We start from the raw sequence: 25,580 nt of genomic DNA on the forward strand, positions 1-25,580 counted from the left end.
ACGAATGTCTATAAAAATCGTTATTAAGACAAATTATTTTCATGAGGTAACTTTCAATAAACTTGTCTCCATCTTTTGTTAATATATATTTCCCGTTCCAATCAATAGTTTACATTTACTTTATTTTCCATCATAAAATAAAGTAATTACTGTCAAGTTGTTGGAAGTAAGTTCATAATGGCCATGATAATTTTGAAATGTTTATCCATGATGAGTTTCAAAGTTTCTTCTTATGTGGCCAACGTGATTAGTTTTACATTTTATTTGGTGTTTTCATTCAGTTTAATAACTACTCCCTTCTGTTTCGATTATTTATTACTTTTGGTTTTGGCACAAAGAGTAAGGAAAGAGGTGAGAGCCCAATTATTTGATGACAAGTTGACCAAATTGAGTGTGAAAAAATAAATTGTTCATCAATAACATTCCCAAGATACAAGTAAAAAATTGACTGAGATACCGCAAAATGAAAAAAATAAACAAATGACTGGAACATATGGAGTATTAGATGAGATGATCTATTTTTTATGCTCAAGACTTATTTATTACATTTGCAAAATTACAAAACACTATTGTAACTTTTTCCAAATTATGATCTCCTAAATTGGCCGATGAAGAAAAAATTCATCCATTGTCATAGTCTCATAGACATCAATGGGTAAAATTGCTTACACTCTTTTAGGTGGATGTATATAAGTGCAAGTTTTGGATGAATGATGAGATGGTGTGTGTTAGACATATCACATATCACAGGTGACAAGCGAGGTAGTGAGAGGTGACTTTTGCATGGTATACGCAAAGCTCGACTTCTGACTACTACATTTATAGGCAAAGAGGATGGTTAAAAACCGTCCTTATATCGCAAAACAACCATCCTTAATTCACCCGTCCTCTTTGCCTAAGATGATGGTTTAAATAAAGTCAAACCGTCCTCTTTTAGTTTTCACAAGAGGACGGTTATGGTTTAGAACCGTCCTCTTTGCATTTTTAAAGAGGACGGTTCTGTGTCACAACCGTCTTGTTTTGGACATAATGCACGCATGATTTTAGCCCCAACTCCATCACGCCTAGGCAAAGCAATCGTCTTCTTAGCATTTTTATTTAAATCAATCTAGCACCATTTTTTGAATATCGGCCGCCAATTTTGCAATAAATAAAACCCGCTCATTTTTTTGGCACAAATCCATGCTCTTTGACAACTAGATTTTTGAAATAAAAATTGTTCAACCATACCCTATACGACAATAGTCGTATAGCTTAAATATATCCTGCTACATTTCAGAAAATCCTACATTTATAATCTAATTCCAACCAAACAAAACAGAATAAGTTTTGAACCACCAAAATACAAACTTTCGACAATCATTTAACAGAAGCACTAAGAAGAGTTTTTTTAATCCACACACCATGCTTAAGCTATCTAGATAACATCCAAGCGTTGAGAATACTTTACACGGTATCATCAAATACTTGCGCCTTAAACTACAATGCATATGTTGCCCAAATGTTTCGCACCTCGTCAATTTGCTCAATCGAGTATGTCTTTGGGGCTTTAAACAGGAACTACATACAACCAAAAAAACACACTTACAATTATTTACATATCTAAGACGTATAATTTATATAAAATAAAGTAAATATTGAAACCAAAGAAACAAATTAAAGGACGTACACTTGGAATAATATTAATATAGCGTCCTCTGGTAATCTCCAACATATATCGGCACATATAATTACCACATACGACGATCCCAAAGGGCTGTATAAGACATTAAAATCGAAGTCATGTCAACTATAACTTATAAACAACAAAGGCATAACAATAAAACATAGAATATAAAATTTAGAAGATAAAAATATTATTAGTTGAAAATTTACCTTTATTATTTTCCATTCAGGCTGTTTTGTTGTGATGCATAGAGTTTATCTTTGTAATCGCCCTTTGCTAAATATATGTTATAGACTTAGCTTCATTATATTTATTTTATGAAAACAAATGTAAATCATAGTAATAGTAGCATCGAATAATATAATTAAGGTTTTTTCTCACATATACCCCCTCTAATCCCACTTATACCCTATCCTACTCATTTTCCCCCCAAAAGTAGCCCTACTATTTTGTTAGTCACCACCAACTCACCTTCTTTCCGTTAGTTTAACACCTATCTAATCTCATATTCCTATAATCTTCCATACATACAACTTTCACATTTAATTTACACCATCTCAACAATCACTCATCACCACCTTCAACTTTGAGGCTGTTTTATGCTTTTAGGACGTTTGTGTTATGACTAACACCATCTCCACCTATCCTTGTCAGTCATAACACAACCAACATACCACATATCTATTTCAGTTGTATACTCCGTAGCTCCAAATATGAGTTCAGGTGCACGATATTACCGAGAACAAATGTACGAAATAATCAGTTCACCAGGAACCTGTATGCAGTACTTTTAATTTAAGTCAAACACAAATCAAACACAACCATGACGTTTCTCTTAGCTCCAAGGCAAAAATGACATACCAACATCTTTGCACTCCCAAAATTGTAGAGTTTTACTTGATGTGTATGTGGATTAACATGTAGATCCATATCAATGAAAAAAATAGTTTGCATTACACGCAGAAGGATGATCCAGTGACGACAAAAATAACTAAAATCAAGTTAAAATATACACAACACTCTAATTCAAGTACAATAACATTTAGAACACTCACCAGTATATTTATGAAATGCTTTTTTACTGAATTATTCTAAGACATATCCTTCGTTCTGTAAAATTATACGGAATATGTTATACCTCTAAACTAAATTAAAAGTTTTTCAAATAACCTACATTAAATGCTCATATTTCGCTGTTTTATATGTTAAGTTGATTACTCATGAAAAGTACTCAAACAAGAAAAAATGGCACAAAAAATTAGGGCTAAATGAATAAGTCCATTTAGACTAGACTTGACAAATAAGGCAATCGGGTCGGGTCAATTTGAATTCGGATTATTTTAGGCTCAAATAAGATAGGGTTGTGACGGAGGCTGTGGCCCGATGGAAATGAGGTGCTAGGTGACGCGGAGGGTTTGGTGGTGGGGTCTCGAGGTAGTCGGTCAGTGGGGGTCAACGTTGGAGTAAATTTTAAAATTCAAAAAAATCAATTTATATAAGTTGGAATGACTTTAAAAAAATTACCTAACAACTAATGTATAACATTGTGACATTGAAAGGTAATGAGTAAATAAGGTGTTAGCTAAAAAAAATACTTTATCCATTTTAGTATTATTGTTCAATGTCCCATTTTAAATTATCTCAAATTGACTGTGTTGCATGAAAAAATGATTTACAATGTTGAAAGGCAAGTGTTAACATGACTCAACAAAAAAAAATAGAAAAATTAGTTTTTTGCGACTAGAAAGGCGAATGAATGGGGCCATTGGGGGGGGGGGGGGTTGATGGTGAGATGTCGTGATAAGGAAGGGCTCGTGACGCGTGGATAATGATGGGGTGAGGAGTCGCATAAGGTTACAAGAAGGGTTAGGGGTTACGCAAGGGGTAGGGCTGGAATGGTGGTTATGCCGGAGGTACGGTGGGGGACATAAGGGATGGTGGAGGCAAGAGGGGTAGGGTAGTTGGAAAACGTAGGATATGTATATTGCGGGCTGGTGGTTAGTTGGGGGGCTGAGATAGGGGTAAAAGGGACGTCGTGGTCTAGGTATGGCGGGTGGGAGAGGAAATGAGAGAGAAGGTAGAGAATTGAGAGGACAATAAACAAGAGGGGTAATATGATCAAAAGTGTACAACAATAAGTAAAATTAAATTTATATTGCATAAATAAACAGGTTATGAAATTTACAATAATTTTATATCCACGTTTCAGATTTCATCTCTCATAAGTTAAAAATTCGAGAAAAAAACTTCAACTAAAATTAAACAACATAAACTTATAAAAAGTGTATGGGTAGACAAAGTAAATTTTCTAAAATTTAGTAATTTAATAAATCCAAAAAATACTTAAGTTTCTACTTTAAATAATATTTTTCATAGCCACCCGTGTAGTGCACGGGTTCAAAGACTAGTATATTTCTATATGACGAGTAATAGGTAAAAATACAATAGAACCCTTGAGAAAAAAAAACTTGAACTCAAAGAGTAACAATATCGATGTAAAGGAAGAATGAATGAGGTGAAGGTAAAAGATAATTAAATAAAAATTAGGGTTAAGCAGATAATAATTACCTAGTATTTGAGACCGTAACCAATGTCGAAGATCCTTTGTTTTGGTAAATTTCTACCTGTTTTAGAGTTAAAGTGGTCTTAGCGTTAGATTGATGTTAGGGTCTTATGATTGCTATTTTGGCGTTCGTATTTTGGTGACGCGAAAAACCCGATGTGGGAAACAACCGCGGGGGGAGACGGAATCCCACCAAGATTTGCACTATAATTCGAGAGGAAATACAATGTGGACAATTTTGCTATGTAATGGATGCTATAGCTTTTTCTTATAATTTTCGATGATCCTTTTGTCTTGCATTGATGCCCTTTATATAGTAGAGCTCCTCCATCTAGGGTTTCTTGCTTTTCTTCCACGTATTCCTAGTTTGACGCGGGGTAGGACTTTCCTTCTTCCGGATATGGTAAGTGATAGAGTTTCCTTATATTACCTCCACACGGATTCTCCACCGAAACAAGACGCACGCTGGTAAGTGATAGAGTTTCCTTATGACGCACGCTGTCCTTGCTCTGGCTCCCTGGTATCCTGCCTCCTGCTCTGCTTCCAGACCCGCTTCCTTAGACTAGCCCATATCCAGATTTTGGGCCTAATAGTTTGCCCCCAATTTTCCGCGATAGTCCAACCCTAATTATTTGAGTGGGAAATTGCAATGTATCATTGAATGACTTCTCGCATACTCTTTCCCAATCCACATTTCAAAACTTCCACCTACCATTTCTTATTTAATTTCATCCGCCCCTCTACTCTCTCTCATCAATTATTTCCATCTCCTCAAAATCCTAAAAATTCCGATTTCCAAAATCCATCCTCTCATCTTCCTTTCACTGTCAGCGCCGCCTCCACCTTCCGTCCTCCAGGTATTTTCATTTTTTCTCTTTCTTCATTTACCATGGCCAAAACCCGCTTCACCTCGTCTTCGTCCACCACCATCGACCTCGTCGAGGACGAAATTTTTCCCACCCAGGGAATTCTAAAAAAACCGCACTCTGGTGACTCCCACTTGACCCAAGATGTCATCCCGAGAATTAAAGCTCTCCTAGGCTTAGGTGACGACGTGGTGATTCATATCCCCCAACCTGGTCAGAAAGCTGACGCCTTTCACGAGGGGTGGATCTGCTTTTCCTTTCCCCTTGATGATCCAAGAGTTCATCCGTCTGAACTCTCTACCAATGGCTCAAATTGCCCCATATGCATGGAGGATCCTTTTATCTACCGTCGCCCTCAATAACAGCCTGGATGCTGGGACTGAGCTGTCAGATCTGGCCCACAGGTTTGAGTGTCGGTCACTTGGGAAGGGTCAGTACACTTTTAGGGCTGTAGAGAAGACTGAAAACTTTCTTCAGTCCGCGGCCAAAGGGAAAGACGATGGGTGGTATGAAGACTTCTTTTTGTCAAGCTTGAATCCCTTCCTATACACGCTGATTATCTGTTCGAGCACTGGATCCTGGCCAAGAGCAAGTATACTTGCATGTTTACTTTTCTGATTGCTTCTGTTACTCACTGTTCTTACTCTTTGATTTGACGCAGAACTCAAGAACCCTGAAAATCCGAGGACGAAGATGCCTCTGTTTCTAAACTCTTCTCCATCCCTGAAGACCGAAGGCTATTTCCCATCCCGCTCTCTGTTTTTTTTTTTGATGAAATGTAAGAATTTCATTAAGCACAAACGAGCTATTACAAGCTATTCCAGTTTTAAAACATCAACAATTCTAAACCCCATATAAAAGGTTTTACAATGACGAGCTAACTAAATTTAACCAAGTTACATCATTTATATTCAAACCCTGGATAGATTTAGTAGCCAACTTCATTTTCACCTCCTTCTTGATCTGAATTGTCATGTACTCAGGCCGCAACAGACAAGCATCAACTCGCACTTTGTTCCTTTGCATCCAGATCTGATAAAAGGCAGCCAATACAATGCACATAATAATATTCCTATGTAGAGCAGACCCCTGCCACACTCCAATCCAGTTTATCAGATTGGAATTAGGCCACGAGACATGGCAGACCTTAGCCATATCAGTAAGGATCCTTTGACTGTATCTACATTGAAGAAACAAATGAAGATGACTCTCCTCTGCTTCCCCACATAATAGACAAGTTGCATCAGGCACAATGCCTAATGCCAACAATTTATCCTTCAATTGAAGGCGTTCACGAGCTATCAACCAGCCAATGAACTGGTGTTTGGGAATACACCATCTATTCCAAAGAACCTTATGCCATACCACTTTCTGAAATTTTGCTCTTATAAGTTCATATCCACTGCTGATTGAGTAGCCTTTATGATCCAGAGTCCACTGATGATTTATGTATCCATGAGCAAGTTTAGTTTTAGTTCTACAAATGACCTTCCAACCCCATCTAACATCTCCAGTGGGATTATAGTCATTCCAGTCAGTTCCTTTTAAATACACTTGGTGAATCCATTTGACCCACAACTTATTAGGACAAGAATATATCCACCATATAAGTTTTCCTATTGCAGCAATATTCCAGGACAGGCTATCCCTAATGCCCAACCCACCTTCATCCTTAGGAGAGCACACTTTATCCCACCCCACAGGAGGTACCCTGATATAATCAACACTCCCATATCAAAGATAGTGTCTACAAATAGAGTTAATCTTATTCAAAACTCCTTTAGGAATAAGGAAGATGTTGATCCAGTAGTTGTATAGAGCAGTAAGGACAGAGTTGACTAGCACCAATCTGCTAGAGTAGGAGAGCTTTTTTGTCCCAAATCCTCTAATCTTGGTGATAATCTTTTCAACAAGTATTTGACAATCCTGTTTAAACAATTTTCCACAGGTAATTGGTATTCCCAAATATCTGAAAGGTAACTGACCTTCAATAAATCCAGTGACTTGCAACACATCAGCTTTGATTTCTTTAGAGACTCCTTGAAAATAAGCATTAGTTTTAGTAGCATTCATCTACAACCCTGATGCTTGAGAGAAAGTACTGAAGGACCTCAATAAGACCATAATAGAGCCAATATCACCCTTACTAAATAAAAGAAGATCATCAGCAAACATAAGATGTGATCACCTCAATTTCCCACATATTGGATAAAATTTGAATGCCATATTATCAGTTGTGAAGGCCAAAATTCTGCTAAAATACTCCATGGCCACAGTAAATAACAAAGGAGATAGGGGGTCTCCTTGTCTCAACCCCTTTTCCCCTTTGAAATGCCCAAATGTATCTCCATTTAAGACCAAAGAATAAGTAGCAGTAGACACACACTCCATAATCAGGTGGATCATATGATTAGGGAAGTTCAGACTATTCATCATCTGTTCAAGAAAAGCCCAACTTACAGAATCATAGGCTTTCTGTAAATCCACTTTAAGCATAAATCTAGGTGAAGCAGCTCTTCTATTATAACACCTGACTATGTCCTGGCAAATTAAAATGTTTTCAACAATACTCCTCCCTTTAATGAACCACTTTGATTCTCACTAATAATGTCAGGGAGTATAGCAGCAAGTCTATTGCAAATCATCTTAGAGATACATTTATAGATCACATTACAGTATGAAATTGGTCTAAACTAGGCAACACTATGGGGCAAGTCACATTTAGGGATGAGGGTTACTAAAGTATAGTTTATTTGTCTTAACAGTTTCCCTTCATGAAAAAAATCCTGAATGGCATCATAAATATCCCTCCCCACAATGTCCCAGGAATCTTTATAAAAGGCACTAGAATAGCCATCAGGCCCAGCAGCCTTGTGGCTAGGAATAGAAAACATAACCTGTTTAATTTCAGCATCAGTGACAGGGGAAAGAAGAATATTCTGGTGTTCCTCAGTACAAATTTACCCCCTCTGCACCACAGCCTTACACACTTGCCTGGTCTCAACAGAAGTACCCAACAGGGAGGTGTAGAACTGCAAGAAAGCATCCTGAATGCTGCTAGTGTCCTCACACAAGACCCCTTGAGTATTAGTGATATTCAAGACCTTGTTCCTGGCCTGTCTGGATTTGATTACTGGATGGAAATATTTGGTATTGCTATCTCCTTTCTCCATCCAGGGAACCTTAGATTTCTGCACTAAAAATTCATGACTAGCATTGGCCAGAAATCTAACACTATTAGATGCATCTCTCTCCATCTCAATAAGCTGAATGTTTTGAGGTTCACCCCTTAATATATCTTGGATATACTCCAAATTCATTTTAGCTCTATGGAAATTATTATCAATATCATCAAAACTCTCCTTATTCAGCTTCCTAAGATGGCACTTCAAATTCTTGAGCTGTCTAGTCAGAATATACATCTTTGTGCCAAACCAATTACCTTTCCAATTAGACTGAACATAAAGTTTAAAATTCTTAGCTTGACTCCACATGTTGTAATATTTAAAGCTTCTTCTTTTCTTATCTTTATCATCAAATGCTTGCAGGACACATGGGGTATGATAAAAAATGCCTTCACAGTAGAAATGAGCATAGACAGAAGAATGATCAGAGAGCCATTGATGATTTACCAGTACTCTATCTAGTCTACTATAAACCCTAGTAGCTGGATCCTGTTTATTACACTAAGTAAAGAATGACCCACTAGCAGGGCTATCAGCCACCTCACATTCATCAACACAGGCCTTGAAGTATTCCATTTCCTCCACAGTACTATTGCCCCCCCAATCTCTCAGCAGGCACCAGCACTGTGTTAAAGTCACCACAGATGACCCATGCATCCTGAATGCTTCTTTTAAACATACACAACTTGTCCCACAGATCCTTTCTCTCCTGAGTCCCATTATAAGCATAAACCATAGTTAACCAAAAACAATAACCAGACCCCAAATCAGTAATACTCATATGAATGAACTGTGGGTTATACTCAAGGAACTGGACATTAAACATATGAGGCTTCCATAAAATCCAAATTCTCCCCCCTTTGTGTAGATGAGTATTAGTAGAAATGCACCACTGACTACACAAATTATTTCTTACACGATTTTGAGACAAAGGCTTTACCTTTGTCTCAAGGAGGCCAAATAAACCTATCTGGTGATGATGCATAAACCATTTAATACTATTTTGTTTAGATAGGCTATTCAACCCCCTAACATTCAAAAATCCCCATTTATACATTACCCCCCTGAGGAGTTAATCCACTACTATTTGCACCCACTCCCACTTTAGGTCTAGCATTATAAAGAGATTCCATGAAAGTGTGCTGCCCAAATTTGATAGAACTCCTTCCAGCCTCCAGGATTTCCTGCCTACTAAGCCTAATGATATTCCTAGCAGGGGTATTGTCCATATGATACTTCCCATCTCTACCCCATGACACTTGAAACTGATTAGGCTTCTCTACAGGAGTCCTAACAACTGTCTCAGGAGCAGGTGCATTAGCAACAACATGAGGGGTGGTTGTAATGACCACAGGGGGAGCAGCAGTAGGCTTAGCCTTCTGTTTAGGCCTCCACTGTTGCTTCCCTTTCTGCTGTGTTACCACTTTCTGAGCTCCATTTTCCTTTGGTTTCTGACACTTTCCAGACTCATGTCCTATCCTCTGACACTTCACACAAAGCAAAGGTTTCCATTCAAACTCAACCTTAATCTGAACAAGACATCCATCCTCATCCATAAATTTGATAGACTCAGGGATATGGCCACCAAATTTAACATCAATCATTACCCTGGCAAATCCCAGTCTAGTCTTATCAGTCGTAGCAGCATTACATCTAACAAAGGTACCCAATAAACCAGCAAGTTTAGGCAGACTCTTACCCCAGAATTTCAGAGGGAGATTATGCAGTCTTACCCAAACTGGCACATCTTTCACTTCAGACTTCTCCAGCAGCACAGCCTCACTCCACGGCCGAACAATGAGCGGCTTATTATCGAAGAGAAAGTGACCCTGCTGAAGAACTAGGTCCCTTGCAGCAACTGTCTTGAACCTCACCAAAAACACACCATTCGGGCAAAAGGAGACTCTGTCAATCGGAAATTTCGCCCATAGTCGTCTGAGGAACCCACTCCACCACATCTACAGGCGGTTTTGCACCCAGAACGAAACCATAGACATCAGTCTTCCAAAACTCCAGCTCCTCCTTGACATCCTCCTCCGTGAGGCTTAATAAAGCACTTGGCTCTTCAGTAATGGCACCCAATCGTTCCTTCCCCTTGCTACGGCCTTGAACAACCCAATCAGATGTTGTCTCAGGAACCGTTTCAATCACCGTTTGATTCTCAGGGACCAAAGCTTCCAAGTCATACGGGGCAATTCCAACCACCGTATTGATATTAACCGTTTTCCCAATATCCCCACTCCCAGGGCCGCCTATGACCGCCGTTGAAGTAGTGGGAACATCAGCAACCTTCGGGGTAGAGTTTAGAGGAGGAAATTGTTGTGGATCTAAACAATTAATCGACATTTTTAGGGTTTTTCAATTTTAGGGTTTTACGCTTTTTAGGGTTTTTGATATCCAGGAATCTAATTTTTAGGTTGTTTCTCTCTCTATCTCTACACTCATTTTTTTTCCCCTCTCTCTGGTTTAGATAACTCTGTTGTTGAAGAAACCATGTCTTCTGGTAATCATTCTCTTCTGACTTTCACATGTCTCTGCACCCATTTACTTTGGATATCAATGTCATGTGCTCTGGTGCTTACACAGGAAATATCCGTTCCTCTACTTCTGAGATCATGATGTTTCAAGCCAGGAAAAGAACAGCTGAATCCTCAGCCTCACATGCTTTATCCAAAAGGAGATCTGCCCTTAGACCTGCTCCAGAGCCCATTGAAGTTACCCCAATATCACGTGCCCCTGGCTCCCCCATTCGCGCTGATGACCAACTGATCCGTGTCCATGCTAACTTCGGGGATGCTGAACGTACGAACTATTGGCCTGCGCTGGAACAGCTTTTAACACCAGCCTGCTCCAGGATATTTGACGAGACTGTCCCTCAGGAGATGACTGACCTGGCTGCTGAACACTGCTTCCTCGTAAGTCTGCCTTCTATTGCCCCTGTCTACTTCTCCCTTTGTCTTTGGATTCTTCTAACTGGAGGCTTTAGCATGTGCCACAGGCTTTACAGACGTCCCTATACCTCCGCAAGATGCTGCAGATGGCCAAGGTTGAATGTCTGGCTTCCGTAGGAAAGAACAAGGAGCTCATGGCCACCTGCGCCAAACTGAGAGAGCAGCTCCACGCGGCCAAGAAGGAAAAGGAGGCAGCCAAAGATTAACTTGTCAGGACGCAGGAAGTCAACCGTGTTCTGACCTCTGGACTGACAAAGGCAGAGGCCCGTGCTGAAGAGATGGCTGAGCTAGCCAGAAACTTGGGAGCCTACACTGCTTTTGAGGGGAGGATTGACTGCATCTGGGCTTACACTAAAGCGAAGCACACATCCTGGAACCTGGAGGAGGAGCAGGCGGAGTTTGCTCGTGCTTTCCCCAATGGTATTGATCTGAGCGCCTTATTCCCTGCTAGTGCTGAGGTCGCCAACCCTGAACCTGAGTTCCTTGCCATAGACATCTCTGGAACTATCTCTGGGACCGACGCTGTAGAGGAGATTCTAGCAGTGGAAGCTGGTGGTGGCACTATTGTGGCTCCTGAGGCTGTTCAGGTACCTACATCAGAGAAGCAGATGGAGCATGGGGAGCAAAGCATTGGTCAGGACGCAGATGATGAGAGGATTAACCTCTCTTAAAATTATATTTTCTGGGGACTTGGCCCTGTGTGGTGCAAATTTTTATTTATACTTTTAAACTCTTTTTTTTTTGCTTTCGCCTGCTGGTGTGCAGGCTTTGAAACTATTGCGACACTTGCTATAGGTAGCAGGTGCCCTTATTTTGAAGTAATTTCAGGCCTAGCTCTTAGGCCCTTCTTTTGTTATACTTGCGTTTATGCCCTTGTTTTCTGGAGTTTGATCCACATTGATATATCCAGGTGGCTGACCTGGGTCCAGGTGCACAACCCTTGCCCCTGGTGGCAGATGCTTGATAACATATTTTACCCATGACGTAAAATACCTTATCAATAGCATAGCTAATTAGAGCGTACCTTCATTGTATTTTTCTGACTAACAAGGAATGTTTCGTTCCTTGTGGTTCCAGCGTTTGTGATTCTGTGCATGCACCTATGTATATGGCCCTACGTCATAGCTATGGATTTTTTGAGGTTAATGATGAGGTACAGGTGGTCTTAGTATCGTCGTACCCTGCACGCTACCTCAAACGTATGCTCCACATGTGGCTTGACTTAGTAAACGTCTCGCAGCCTCACATGGCAGGGGCTGGACCCCCAAAGTGTCTCTTGCCTAACAAGCAACCAACATCAGTGTCAAAGCCTTTCTTTTTAAAAGCGTTATAAATTCCAAAGTAGTACAAATTACTTAGTGATATCTCATGGTGTTCCAAGGCAACAACTGGATCCAGGAAGCCACAACCTGAACTACTTGGTTTAAAAACGACTCAATTGGTTTTGAAAAATGAAAAGAAAAGAAAGAAAAGCAAACAGTTTTTAAAAATATACCAACATCTAAAGCATATACTAACCCTCAACCTTTTTTTTTTTTGCTTCACGGACTGTTGAAAGGTCCTTTGTACACTAAAGGTTTGGTACTTTGTCAGACAAAGTACCGTTTCAGATGACGAATGTTCCAGGGCTTATCCAGGATTTGACCATGCATGGTCATCAACCTGTATGTCCCATTCTTGACAATGCTCTCGACTTGATATGATCCTTCCCAATTGTAGGCGAACTTGTCTGCCTTGTGATTTTTGGTATTTTCAAATACCCTTCTGAGTACTAGGTCCCCTACTGCGAGGGTCCTGACTTTGACATTCTTGTTATATTTCTTGGCTACAGATTGCTTATACGATGCCATACGTATGTAAGCGATTTCCCGTAGCTCGTCAACTGTATCTAGGCTACTAGCCATTTCAACTTGGTTCTGCTCTGCTGTCTGGCAGCCATATCTATGCATAGGTACTAGAACCTCCGAGAGTATCACTGCCTCTGCCCCGTATACTAGGCTAAATGGCGTCTGGCCTGTTGCTAATTTTGGTGTCGTTCTATCTGACCAGAGTACCAATGGTAGCTCGTCTGCCCATTTTCCTCCTAGCTCTTCCACCCGCTTTTTGAGATTCTCCACAATAATTTTATTGTTGGACTCAACTTAGCCATTGGTTTGTGGGTATCTGGGGGCTGACTTTCTCAGCGTTATGTTCCAACGTGAACAAAAGCCTTCAGTGTTATCTGATATGAACTGGGATCCGTTGTCGCATATGATTTCAGATGGTATTCCAAATCTACTAATGATGTTGCGTTTTATAAAAGAGATCACCTGTCATTCCTTTACCTCTGTCATAGCCTCAGCTTCGATCCATATTGAAAAATAATCAGTCATAACGAGCAGGCCCTAGGCAGCTTTCCTACTATGTCCTTTCCCCCACATCATAAATGGCCACGGGGAGATGATTGGATGTATTGGTTCTGATGGCTGATGGATTACCAAAGCTGCCTTTTGACATGAATCACAGTATCTGGCATGGTCAACAACGTCTGCCCGCATAGTAGGCCAGAAATACCCTTGTCTTAAGATTTTGTTAGACATACTCTGTCCTTTAGCATGGTTTCCACACTCCCCGCTATGCACATCGTGCAACACTGCATCCGCTTCCTCTTTACTTAGACACCTGAGACAAGGTCCTGCTAAAGATTTTTTAAAGAGAATGTTATCTATCAAGACGTATCTGGAGGCCTTTATCCTAAAACTTTGTGCTTACTTCCTGTCCTCGTGGAGCGTCCCATCTCTCAGCCAATTCATATAAGGTGTTCTCTAGTCTGGACCTCCCTGCTGACCTTCCTATGAAACCAGGATCCTAGGTCTTTGAACATGTTGTGCATGTGCTGCTTCCCCTGAGGGATGCTGGTTTGACTCCTTCTGAATGGTCAGGGTCAATACATGAGTAATTGTTATATTCGATAGTTCTACAGGTTGGAAGGTGGCTCCTAACATGGCCAAAGCGTCTGCCTCCACGTTCTGATCCCTTGGAACCTGAGTTATTTTGAATGATCTGAATTTCAATTTCTGCTCTGTGGCTATCTTTAGGTAGGCTATCATCTTTGAGTCACGCGCCACATACTCGTTGTTTACCACAAGCAACGAATCACTAAACACCCTCAGGTTCCTTACTTTAAGTCCCAATGCCATCTGCATTCCTAATATAAGCGCCTCATACTCGGCTTCGTTATTAGTTGCCTTGAACTCACACCTAACAACTTGCACTATCATATCGCCTTTAGGCGACCAGAGGACCAAACCTACACCAGCTCCCCGCACATTCGAGGCTCCGTCAATGTATAAGGTCCAAACACCGCTTTCCTGGTCACCTACTAATGTCAACATTCCTTTTTCTGCCTCCGCATGGGTAGTAGGACAGAAGTTCGAGATGAAATCTGCTAGGGCCTGGGATTTTATTGCCGTTCTGGGTTCAAATTATAAATCATATCCACTCAAGTGTACCGACCATTTAGTCACTCTCTCAGAAAGTTCAGGCTTCCTCATGATAGTTTTCAATGGATAATTAGTTACTATGTGGATGGTGTGAGATTCAAAGTACGGTCGCAATTTATAGGAAGTAGTGACCAAAGCTAATACTAATTTTTCGAAGGATGTGTACCCGGTCTCTGTAGGAAGCAGAGACTTGCTGATATAATATACTGGGTGATGTATCCCCTCTTGCTCTTTGACCAAGACCGCGCTTACTGCTGCTTCTGTAACCGACAGATATAGGAACAGTGGCTCCCTCTGCTTTGGCTTTGCCAGCAGCGGAGGCGTGCTCAAGTAGCATTTAGGTTCTATGAATGCTTTTTCATGCTCCTCGGTCCATTCGAACTTCTGGCTCTTTCTCAATATATCATAAAATAGCTTGCACCTATCCGAGGCTCGTGAGATGAATCTGCTCAGGGCCGCCACTTTTCCTGCTAGTCTTTGTACATCTTTTGGCTTTTGCGGTGATTCCAGCTGGAGGATTGCTTTGATTTGTTCCTTGCTTGCCTCAATCCCTCTCTGGGTTACCATGTACCCTAATAATTTTCCCGAGGATACTCCAAATGAACACTTGGACGGATTAAGCTTCATCTTGTACTCCCTCAATGTTTGGAAGGTGTCTTCCAAGTGCTCCATATGCATGTTAGGTTCATATACCTATTATTAAACTCCTCTAATAGTGAACTAATTAACTTGTTAATTATTTATTCTTTAGATCTAGTGCATGCATAAAAAAATGAAAGATTTATAAGAAAAACAATGTCCCTTACATTGATGGTTGGTTCGAAATATAGGGCACAAGTAAGGTCACCTTCCTTCACTTGTTCTTGAGCTTAATGAGATGGATGATCCTCCTAAGACTCCAAGTATAGAAGACACTCCAATAAGTTGCACCCAAGATTAATCCCAAAAATTCCTACTAATATTAACTAGATATGTAGTAGAAATATAACCTTAATAATACTAATATTTCAAGTATTACTACCTTTAGTAATAGATTAAGTGTATTAGTATTTGTGAGAGTTTTTAGCAATTGCATGTGAGGGAAAAACTAGAGAGAAAAACAAGCAAAACTTCAACCAACAAAATGAGCAACAATATGCTCATTTAAAAGGCCAAAACCGGTGGCCACACCTAAGGTAGGAATCTTTTGCTTTTGTTTTTTTACTCCTTTGTAAAGTCTAGGTAGAGAGTAGGGAGCAAAGGTGTAAGAAGTAGTATGAAAAGGCTTGTGTGATATGTCACAATCACACTATAACCAACACAAACAAAAGACAAAAGAGCATCTTTTGTTTCCTTCATTTGGCCGAAATATTGGACCCATTTTGGTCCATTTTTGCCTTTTGTCATTTGTCCCACAAATGCTTATAAGTCATATGTTTAACTATCTTACATAATTAATTATTAATTTAATCATTTAACACTTAAATATTACAATTAATAATATAATATACACTCCACTTTTTGAGTAGTATACTACCATTATATCAACATATAATGGGTCTCATAATTACTAGTTAGTTAAAATTACAACTTCTTGTAACTTTAAACAACTAATTACCTCTACCTCAAAACTTATTAAATGCCTCAACTAATTTAGTAAATTAACACTTAATTACTAAATTAAATCTTATTTAATCACATTACAATAAGACGTAAAATTGCACTCCCATAATTAAGGAATTAATTAATCTGTATCGCATACAATTAATTAAATATCTATTTGGGCCTCATCCTATAGGTGTGACCTAAAGGGATCAACTGACCACCACCGTCACACGACAGTAATGTCAAACTCTAGTTAGCCAATCATTACCGATTAATGACGGTCAGTCGACTATATAAAGAATCATCCCTCCCGTATTCTTAGCATGAGATTTAATAATGATATTTAAATCATGTGATCGCACTATTGTTGAGGACACATTTCCCAACAATCTCCCACTTGTCCTCGACAAGTGTGCGTCACCAATTCTCTTGTCCTATTACAATATCCCACTCAATGCAAGGTATCTTGCAGGTCGTACTTACACTTGATCATATCTTGAGTGGTTTACTCGATCTGGAGATTAACTGTCTGACCGGAATTATCTATCATAGATATCTTCCGAACATCGCCACGCATTTCCAGTTAACTACTCCTCGAGTGGCCTTGAGATTTCAAACAACCCTGACAAGGGGTGGACAATTCCTATCGCCCTATTCCCTTCGTTCAGCCACAGTCCATCATAACCCAAAATATACCCAGTTTGACCTCATTTACGAAATCGTAGACTATAAATCAAAGCTAATTATAAGTTGTGCCAACTTGGGCGAATAGTCTCTATTCAAAAGAATTGACTCATAAGAATACTATAGTAGCTCTTGCCACGACCAGGCTATATGAATTACCAGAACTCTATAAGCGGTCACTGCCCGACAGATTGTCCCATACATTCTGCCTATGTGATCGACTAGTCATCCCATATGACTCTATGGCACTTGAACTTGTCATCAATCGCATCACATTATATTCACTTCGAGACGTCACCTCATATAAGTAACTAGGGGTGAATACCATGTCAATCTAGTTCACTTTAATGGGGTTCAATTTGTCTCTACAACCCATTCGGATACGACAAGGTAGCGGGTGAGTTTAATAAAACTCAAACGATAAATGTGATTATCACATATGAACAGTCAATACACTATTACTACTTCATATTCTATAATCATTAGTGTATTATTAACACTAGTTAATAAGCAATAAAAGCTTGGAAAGTAGATATACCCGATATCCATAGATTCCAACTTTATCAATTGCTATCTCCTTCAATTCAATGTTATCTCTAATAACTTGAATTCATTTCTAAGTATTTGTCTAGTCTTCTTGCTATACTTGGACACTTTAACTTGAAAGATGCTCCCATTGTTATTGCATAACTTGTGATAAAGTCATTTGTAGAGGGATTCACCCTTAATCCATACATTGACGATTTAATCACTATTTACTTAGAATCCTTTTGTAGAATTTGCAATGCGCGAAACTAAAACACTTTTCTTAGTTTCTCACTCCTTAGTCAATAAGTCACCCTAGGATTTCGACAAATCCCTTTTGAGTTTGGAAACTAAAGTTTGTGCAACACTTCAACACCCAACTTAGTTTGTCATCCAAACATGTGAACGAATCCTTAATTCTTCTCAAGAATCTCAAGGATGTTCTTTAAGGCTTTCACAAGACATATTATGGGAATTATCCCTTTTATTGACTTGTTATGCTCTCAGCATAAGTCACATCATGGCACGTGCGTCTGTTGGCATACATGATCATTCTAATGGCGGAAACATTAGAATTCGATTTCATGTGATCAACAACTTAATAGGTTCATAGAATGATTATGACTCCATCATAGTAATTCTACTTCCATCAACATGAATAGACTATTTGACTTTGTTGTTGTACAACAGATGTGAAATATCTTATCCTCATAAGAGTCTCAACTCTATGCCAATATTCTCTCACATAGATTCAAAATCTAGAATACTTTGCATCCCTTTCCAAGTCTCCCAATCACTCTTGCCAGAAGAGAGCATTGGTACATTATAATCAATAAGTAATACGTTATCAACATATAAGACATGGAAAAACAATTCTAGCTCCCACTTAACTTCATGTATATCATGATTCTTCAATCATGTGAATGAAACAATTCACTATTGTCACATGAACGAAAAGTATAATCCTTTAATGCTTGCTTAAGACCACTCTGGGATCACTAAAGAAAGCTACGCATAACATGTTAGGATACTTAGATCTTCATCTAAGATTTTGTGTTTCAAACACTTCCTTCTCTAAATTCCCATTTTAGAAAGGCGAATTCTATTTATTCTATTTGCCATTCTTCATTAAAATGAAATGCGGCAATTCCTAACACAACTTATCTTGATCAACATCTTCATGTAAATCTTATGCATTTGTGTACTCTAAAGCTCTATTTACCTTTAAAGAGACCCTCACTTTAAAGTAAATCTACTCATGAGCAACAATTTTCGGATTGTAATGCTTCGGCTCGTGTGTAACAAGGTCATGATACTATCACTTTCACAAAGTAATATTTTGAACAGTAAGACATGTGCGATAAACACCCACTGAACTATGCTCTCATAATATCTTCATAGATAATAGTTCAATACCAACTCCCACTCTATAATTCTATTACTTTCACAAAGTAACATTTCAACTATAAGAGATATTTGTGACGATTCAATCTACTCCCACTCTATCTCTCAGAAATATATCAATATTCATGAGAGATAGCTTTGTGAGTCACAAACATATATATTTAACGAAGTATTAGGAGTTTTACTTAGACTATGTATTAGCTTTCAAAAGGCCATCCTAACATGGCAGCTTGATAATATACGAGTCTTATCCATGTCATCTGTTTAATAGACTCTCTATTCTAAGTATCTCATGGTTGAACATTCGTTTAGAATAATGTGTCCGTATGGTATCGTAAATACCCTACTTAATGAGTTCAATAGCTCATTACAACTTTTCAGTTGATCTTTACATAAGTAAGTTGTTACTTTTAGTAATGATGACATAAGGAGAATCAAATTCATAGCTTATGGATGTATAATGATCCCATCATCATAATCGTCTATTTGATCAATTTGAGTTGTTTATCTAATGTTTCTCTACGCAAGTAATTTATGATGATGATTTTAGAACAAATAACATAATAAAACAAGTGATTTGGGTTGAAAATCAAATCACCAATATCCAAAATACAACCCGTGTTTAAAGGATACAAACCAATTTCCAAGTCACACAAGAAAATCAAAATAGTTCTAAAAACTTGAAATACATCATAAAATTAAAGACAAAGCAAATTAAAGCTAAGCTTTCAATGATCCATCACCACGGTCGGCTACTCTAGCTTCCCACATGATCCTCTAGGCTTGCTTCTCCTTGCCTTTGTCCTTGGTAGGAGGCCCTATTTACAATAAAAAGGGTAATCATCACAACTTGTATCACATACTAATTGAGATTGAAACATAAAAGATAGAGATAGTTATATACCTACTGGAATAACCTTTCCATCTTTGATGTCGCCAAGATATTTGGAACAGTTTCTCTTCCAATGCCCAACACCACAACAATAGTGGCACTTGTCCCCGGTGGGGGCACTGTACTTGGGCTTGGAGGAGCTTGCTTCATAAGTCTTAGCTATGTTCCTGTTGGGAGTTCGCTTCTTTCCCTTTTTCCCGCTCTTCTTAAAGGTTCCCTTGCTCTTATCATTGACATTGAGCACATCTTTGGTGGTGCTAACACTTAGCCCCATGTCCCTTTCGGCTTGCACAAGCATTTTGTGCAACTCATCAAGGGAAACTTTCTTATCTTGCATATTAAAATTCACCCGGAATTGAACATATGCTTTGATTTTGTTGAGGGAATGAAGAATTCGATCAATTTCGAGTTCATTGGGAATTTCCACCTTATGCATTTTCAAGGTCTCAACATGCTCCATCAACTTGAGCACATGAGGGCTCACCTTTTGGCCCTCTTTGATGTTAAGATCAAAGAATGCGGAAGCCGCCTCATATTGAATGACCCTAGGAGCTCGTGAAAACATGTTCACAAGCTTCATGTAGATCTCATGAGCGGTGCTAATCTTTATAGCACTTCGTTGGAGTTCGGCCTCCATAGCAAAGATCAACACCCTCATAGGTTTTCCTAGCGGCGGGGGTGGACCTAGTATTAGGTTCGGAGGGAGATGCCTCGATAAGGTAACGAAACTTGTCGTCACCTTGCGCGGCCAAGCGAAGTTGCGCGTCCCAATCGGCGAAATTAGACCCATTCTTTTCTAACTTACATCGATCCATGAAGGATCGGAGCCATGATACATTGGTAAGCGTAGTGGAACTAGTGGATGCGGACGTGATTGGAGTTGCCATTGCGTTTGATAAAACAAATTTGACTACAAAATAGGAAATGAATGAATTAATTATCATCTATCGTTTTAATAATACTCGTAAATTTAACTACAAGTATTGCATTTATATAGTGACCTCCACCCAACTACATAAATGATTCCGAGATCCAAATTCATATCAACTCGGGCACGGTGAACCGATTCATCCCTTATTAATATAACTCGGTGGATTAACACTGTAATACTACGGTTTTATGAGTCTCTGGGTACTCTATCGAGTAGGCCTTACTCTGTCGAGTAAGGGTAAGTTGCAGTTTAAAAGAGTTTCTGACCTGTTGGGTACTCGATCGAGTAACGTAGATACTCGATCGAGTAAGGGGGCACTCGATCGAGTACCTCAGCTACTCGATCGAGTAGCCGGTTTACGGGGGATGATTTCTCGAGTTTTGTTAATAATGCGATTAAGTATATAATAACTTCCGTCACTTTTCTTTAAACACTTTTAAAACCTAATTACTGTCAAAAACATAAATCAAACTACGTTCTTCGCTTCAATCGCATTGTTGGCAAATCCCGGAGTTTGGAAGGTCGGATTTCACCTTTCTTTATACCTTTGTGATCCTTGCGTCGAGGGTAAGATCTACGTACCATTTTTATAGTATTTCTTTAAAGTTGGTTAAACCCTAGTATTGGGATTTGGGGGTTTTGTTGTATTTTGTGATTGGTAGTGATTATATGTTTGTATATTAGGAGGAGGATTCGTAGAAGAAGCCTTTTGATATCAGCTGTGAGACCGTCTGAGTCTGATTGTGTTGCTTACCAGGTAGGGTTTCCCTACTCAGTATTAGTCCCATAATGCAATGTTGGTGTAGTGTGATTGTTGAATTATATCGTATTCGTATTGTGACGGTTGTTGGTTTGATTGTTGTTTAATGGATGTGATTGTTTGTCTCTGGTTCTCGAGATGTGTTCTCGGCTGAGTGGAGTCACTTGCGGGAGTGACTTCACGCCCTAGTTTCGCCCTCCGTGGAACCCGCCACGGGAGGGGATGTGCACATTAATGGGACAGGGTTATCGCTCGGTATGATGAGCGGGGCTTAGGTGCGAACGGCTGCGGTCCCCCACTGGCAGGGCTGGTCCAGTGGACAGTCGGTGATGGAGATTGATTGGAGTGGGTGATTGTGTGTGTGTGACTGTTTGAGCTGTGTTGCTTACTGTGTTGTTGGTTTATATAAATTGTGTGATTAGTACTGGCCCCGTTTAATGTTTTAAAAACTGTGGTGATCGATTCGGGGATGGTGAGCAGTTATTGAGCAGGTATGAGTAGATTTACCGGGATAGCTGGGATGTGCCACCGTCTGATGATAGAAGTCTTCCGCTGTAGCTCAGTAGTTTAATAAACATTTCAGTTAGTTGCTAGACAGTTGGTTTGAGAACTTGTATTCGTATTTTGGTTTGGGTTTTGGATTGTAACCTTTCGCTAAAGTATTACTATTTAAATGTTGTTTCGTTATTGTCTATTTGATTATCATTGCCTCGGGTAACCGAGATGGTAGCATCCTTATACCTGAGTGGTCCTGGTAAGACACTTGGAGTATGGGGGTGTTACAAAATGGTATCAGAGAGACGATCCTGAAACCTGTAACCAATAAATCTAATGAACATAGGGAGTCAATTAAAATGAACCCGGGGTAAAGGTTGTAGGAGCTAATGCAAAGGCTTGGGAGATGTCCTAAAGTCGCGAACACGTCCTACAATTTTGAACCGGTCACATGGGGGGTATATGTCAAGGTCGTATGTGTTGCTTATTAGCTTGTATGTGGACGTGGTGATGTATGATGTAATTGTTTGACATTGGAGTAGAAAGTTGAGTTTGTGAATGAAAGGTTGGTGAAGTATATAGAACTGTTGTTTGAACAAGAAGCATGTTGGATGTTTACTATGTGACGTTTGACAATATGATATAGTTGATTTGTTGAACATAGGAAAAGCTTGGTAGAATTGCATGCTTAACTATATTATAATGTTGAGTTTATAATGTTGCATAGTTTGTTGAGATATGTGAGATAACATGCGGGTAGTATATACGAGTCAGCATGACTCGATCGAGTATGGGGGTACTTGATCGAGTAGGTGTGGTACTCGGTCGAGTGGGTCTGACTCGATCGAGTGGGTATTTGACGATTTTGCAACCAGAATCGTGTTTTTGGGCACTCGATCGAGTACCTCGGGCACTCGATCGAGTAAGGGGTCACTCGATCGAGTAGCGGGGCTACTCGGTCGAGTATGTTAGAGATCAGAAAGTCTGTTTGGGGTCTGATGTCGGGGCACTCGATCGAGTATGGTGGGCACTCGATCGAGTAGGCTCTTACTCGATCGAGTAGGTTTATGCACTCGATCGAGTGTGTTCTGGGCAGCATGTTTTCGTGTTTTGAGGTTTTAGTGCGTATGTTTATATCTACCCTTTCTTATATAGTTTCAAGATGCCGCCCAAGAGAAACGCTTTGTATGCGAGAGCTGAGACCATGAACATAGATGATATCGTTAAGATGTTGGAGTATCAGGATGCTCTTACAGAGGCCTTAAAGAAAGTGGGAAAGGATAAGGAGGTTGATCACTCTAAGATCAGCCTTCATATAGCGAAGTTTAACCCAAAAAAGTACAAGGGGACTGGGAAACCAAACCTTCTTGACAACTGGCATCGTGAGATGGAGAATATACTAGACCTGGTTCACTGTCCTGATGAGATGAGAGTAGAACAACCTGCGTTCTACCTGGGAGAAGCAACTGGCGAGTGGTGGGATAAGGTGAAGGTGAGTGCTAGGGAGATGTATGCGAACCAGGGCTTACCTGCTATACCTTGGGAAGAGTTTCGTAGGGCTATGAGGAAAGAGTTTGTACCGGAGCATGTGAGGAGTAAGCTGAGAGAGGAGTTTGACGGGTTTAAGATGACATCTGACATGTCTGTGGCCGAGTACTACAGGCAGTTTAATGAGAAGTCTAGGTATGCTGAGGATATGGGTTTGAGTGAGGAAAATCTGGCGCTGAGGTCTGAGAGGGAGTTGACCCCTAAGATCATGGATAAACTACCCGTGGGAGTCCTTACTGATGTTAAGAAAGCTTATGAGAGGGCTGGGAGAGCTGAGAGGTTGGTGGAGATGGCTCAGGAGAGAGTGGGTGTTGAGAAAAGAAAGGCTGAGAGTGAGGGTGGTGGCCAATCTAGTCACAAGAAAGGCAACCACAATTAAGCTAGAGGTTTTTCTTCTGGGTCAGGGTTCAGTGCTGGGGATTCCTTTGGGCGTGGCCGTGTGAGTAGTAGTGGTAGTTGGGAAATGACTTGCTTTGGCTGTGGCGGTATAGGCCACAAGAGACATGAGTGCACGAGTATGCCTGGGGCTTTTCAGGGATCGGCTCGGGGGAGCTATTCTCAGGGACCTGCACAGAGGTATGCGAGCAATAGACCATCCGGGTCATGGTCTAACCTGGGAAGTCAGAGCTATCAGGGTGGAGGTAACCGCAATGGCGGTAATTCTTATCAGAAACCAGCTACGAACAAAAACAACAATCAGGGGTCGGGTGCTAAGCCAACCACATCAGTCAGTACTGTCCAGGGAGGTGGACAGAAGACCAGTGGAAAGCTGTTCATGATGGACAAGAAAGCAGCTGAGGATGATGCACATGTTATCACTGGTACTTTTCTTGTTAACGGTATTCATACCTTTGTTTTGTTTGATTCGGGGGCGTCTCAATCGTTTGTATCTTCGAGTCATGTTAAACGGTTGGGTTTGAGGGTATATGAGTTTGTAAGTGAGAAAGTTTTTATACCTTCGGGTGAGTCTGTGTCATGTGGGAGGTTGTATAGAGATGTGTCTATGATAGTTGGGCAAGTTGATCTACCTGTAGACTTGCTAGAGTTTCCTTTTAACGGTTTTGAGATGATAGTCGGGATGGATTTGTTGGGAAAGTATAAAGCTAAGATAGACTGTTATCAAAAGAAAGTGTCTTTGAGAGGTCCTAAGGGTGTTAGTGTGTCTTATCGTGGGTTTGTGGTCAAACCCAAAGTTAAGTTGATTGCAGCTGTCACCTTAAAGTCTTATCTGAGGAAGGGATGCCCTTTGATCTTATGCCATGTGAGAGATGACCGGATAGAGAGTCCGACAGTTGATCAGATACCAGTGGTGGGAGAGTTTGCAGATGTCTTTCCAGAGGAGATTCCGGGGTTGCCACCGAAGAGGGAGATAGATTTCACAGTTGAGTTGAAACCGGGGACGAGGCCAATCTCTAAGGCACCGTACCAGATGGGTCCTAAAGAGATGGAGGAGCTCAGAAAACAGTTAGATGATCTGATAGAGAAGGGATACATTAGACCTAGTGTATCACCGTAGAGAGCACCAGTTCTTTTTGTGAAGAAGAAAGATGGGAGTTTGAGATTGTGCATACACTACAGGGAGCTGAACCGAGTAACGGTGAAGAACAAGTATCCTTTGCCAAGGATAGATGACCTGTTTGATTAGTTAAGTGGTGCATCAGTCTTTTCCAAGATTAATTTGAGGTCGGGGTACCATCAAGTGAAGATTAGAGAGGTGGACATACCAAAGACAGCTTTCACGTCGAGGTATGGCCTTTATGAGTACGTGGTGATGCCGTTTGGGTTATCTAATGCACCGGCTGTGTTTATGGACTTGATGAACATAATCTTCAGATAGTTTTTGGACAAGTTTGCGGTGGTGTTTATTGATGACATCTTAGTCTACTCCAAGACTAAGGAGGAGCATGAGGAGCATCTGAGGATTGTGTAGCAGATTTTGAGGGAGCATGAGTTATATGCTAAGCTGTCCAAGTGTGAGTTCTGGTTAGAGAAAGTTGCTTTTCTGGGGTATGTGATCTCTAAGGAGGGAGTAGCTGTGGATCCG

At 40.2% G+C, this 25,580-nt stretch overlaps 1 protein-coding gene across 1 annotated transcript; it reads right to left on the minus strand.

Annotated features, from left to right (window-relative positions):
- Positions 1-5,959: 5,959 nt before the first annotated feature.
- Positions 5,960-10,626, minus strand: LOC141638510 (uncharacterized). The gene is made up of 8 exons (XM_074447924.1): positions 10,229-10,626; positions 9,336-10,185; positions 8,900-9,091; positions 8,086-8,769; positions 7,859-7,992; positions 7,284-7,625; positions 6,941-7,021; positions 5,960-6,806 (listed from the first exon to the last, which is right to left on the minus strand). Exons 1-8 carry the CDS (start codon positions 10,624-10,626, stop codon positions 5,960-5,962), a joined length of 3,528 nt encoding a protein of 1,175 aa, XP_074304025.1.
- Between the last annotated feature and the right edge of the window lie 14,954 nt (positions 10,627-25,580).

The sequence above is a fragment of the Silene latifolia genome, chromosome 2, assembly GCF_048544455.1.
Source record: "Silene latifolia isolate original U9 population chromosome 2, ASM4854445v1, whole genome shotgun sequence".
Taxonomy (NCBI): Eukaryota; Viridiplantae; Streptophyta; class Magnoliopsida; order Caryophyllales; family Caryophyllaceae; genus Silene; species Silene latifolia.

What these genes read in the sequence shown, in the direction of transcription:
- LOC141638510 (XM_074447924.1), bottom strand. Translation starts at nt 10,626, where the DNA reads ATGTCGATTAATTGTTTAGATCCACAACAATTTCCTCCTCTAAACTCT. An exon ending in GTGACTTTAACACAGTGCTG is followed by an intron (nt 8,770 to 8,899) that starts GTGCCTGCTGAG and finishes TGTAATAAACAG; the next exon opens with GATCCAGCTACTAGGGTTTA. An exon ending in TTTTTTCATGAAGGGAAACT is followed by an intron (nt 7,626 to 7,858) that starts GTTAAGACAAAT and finishes GGACATAGTCAG; the next exon opens with GTGTTATAATAGAAGAGCTG.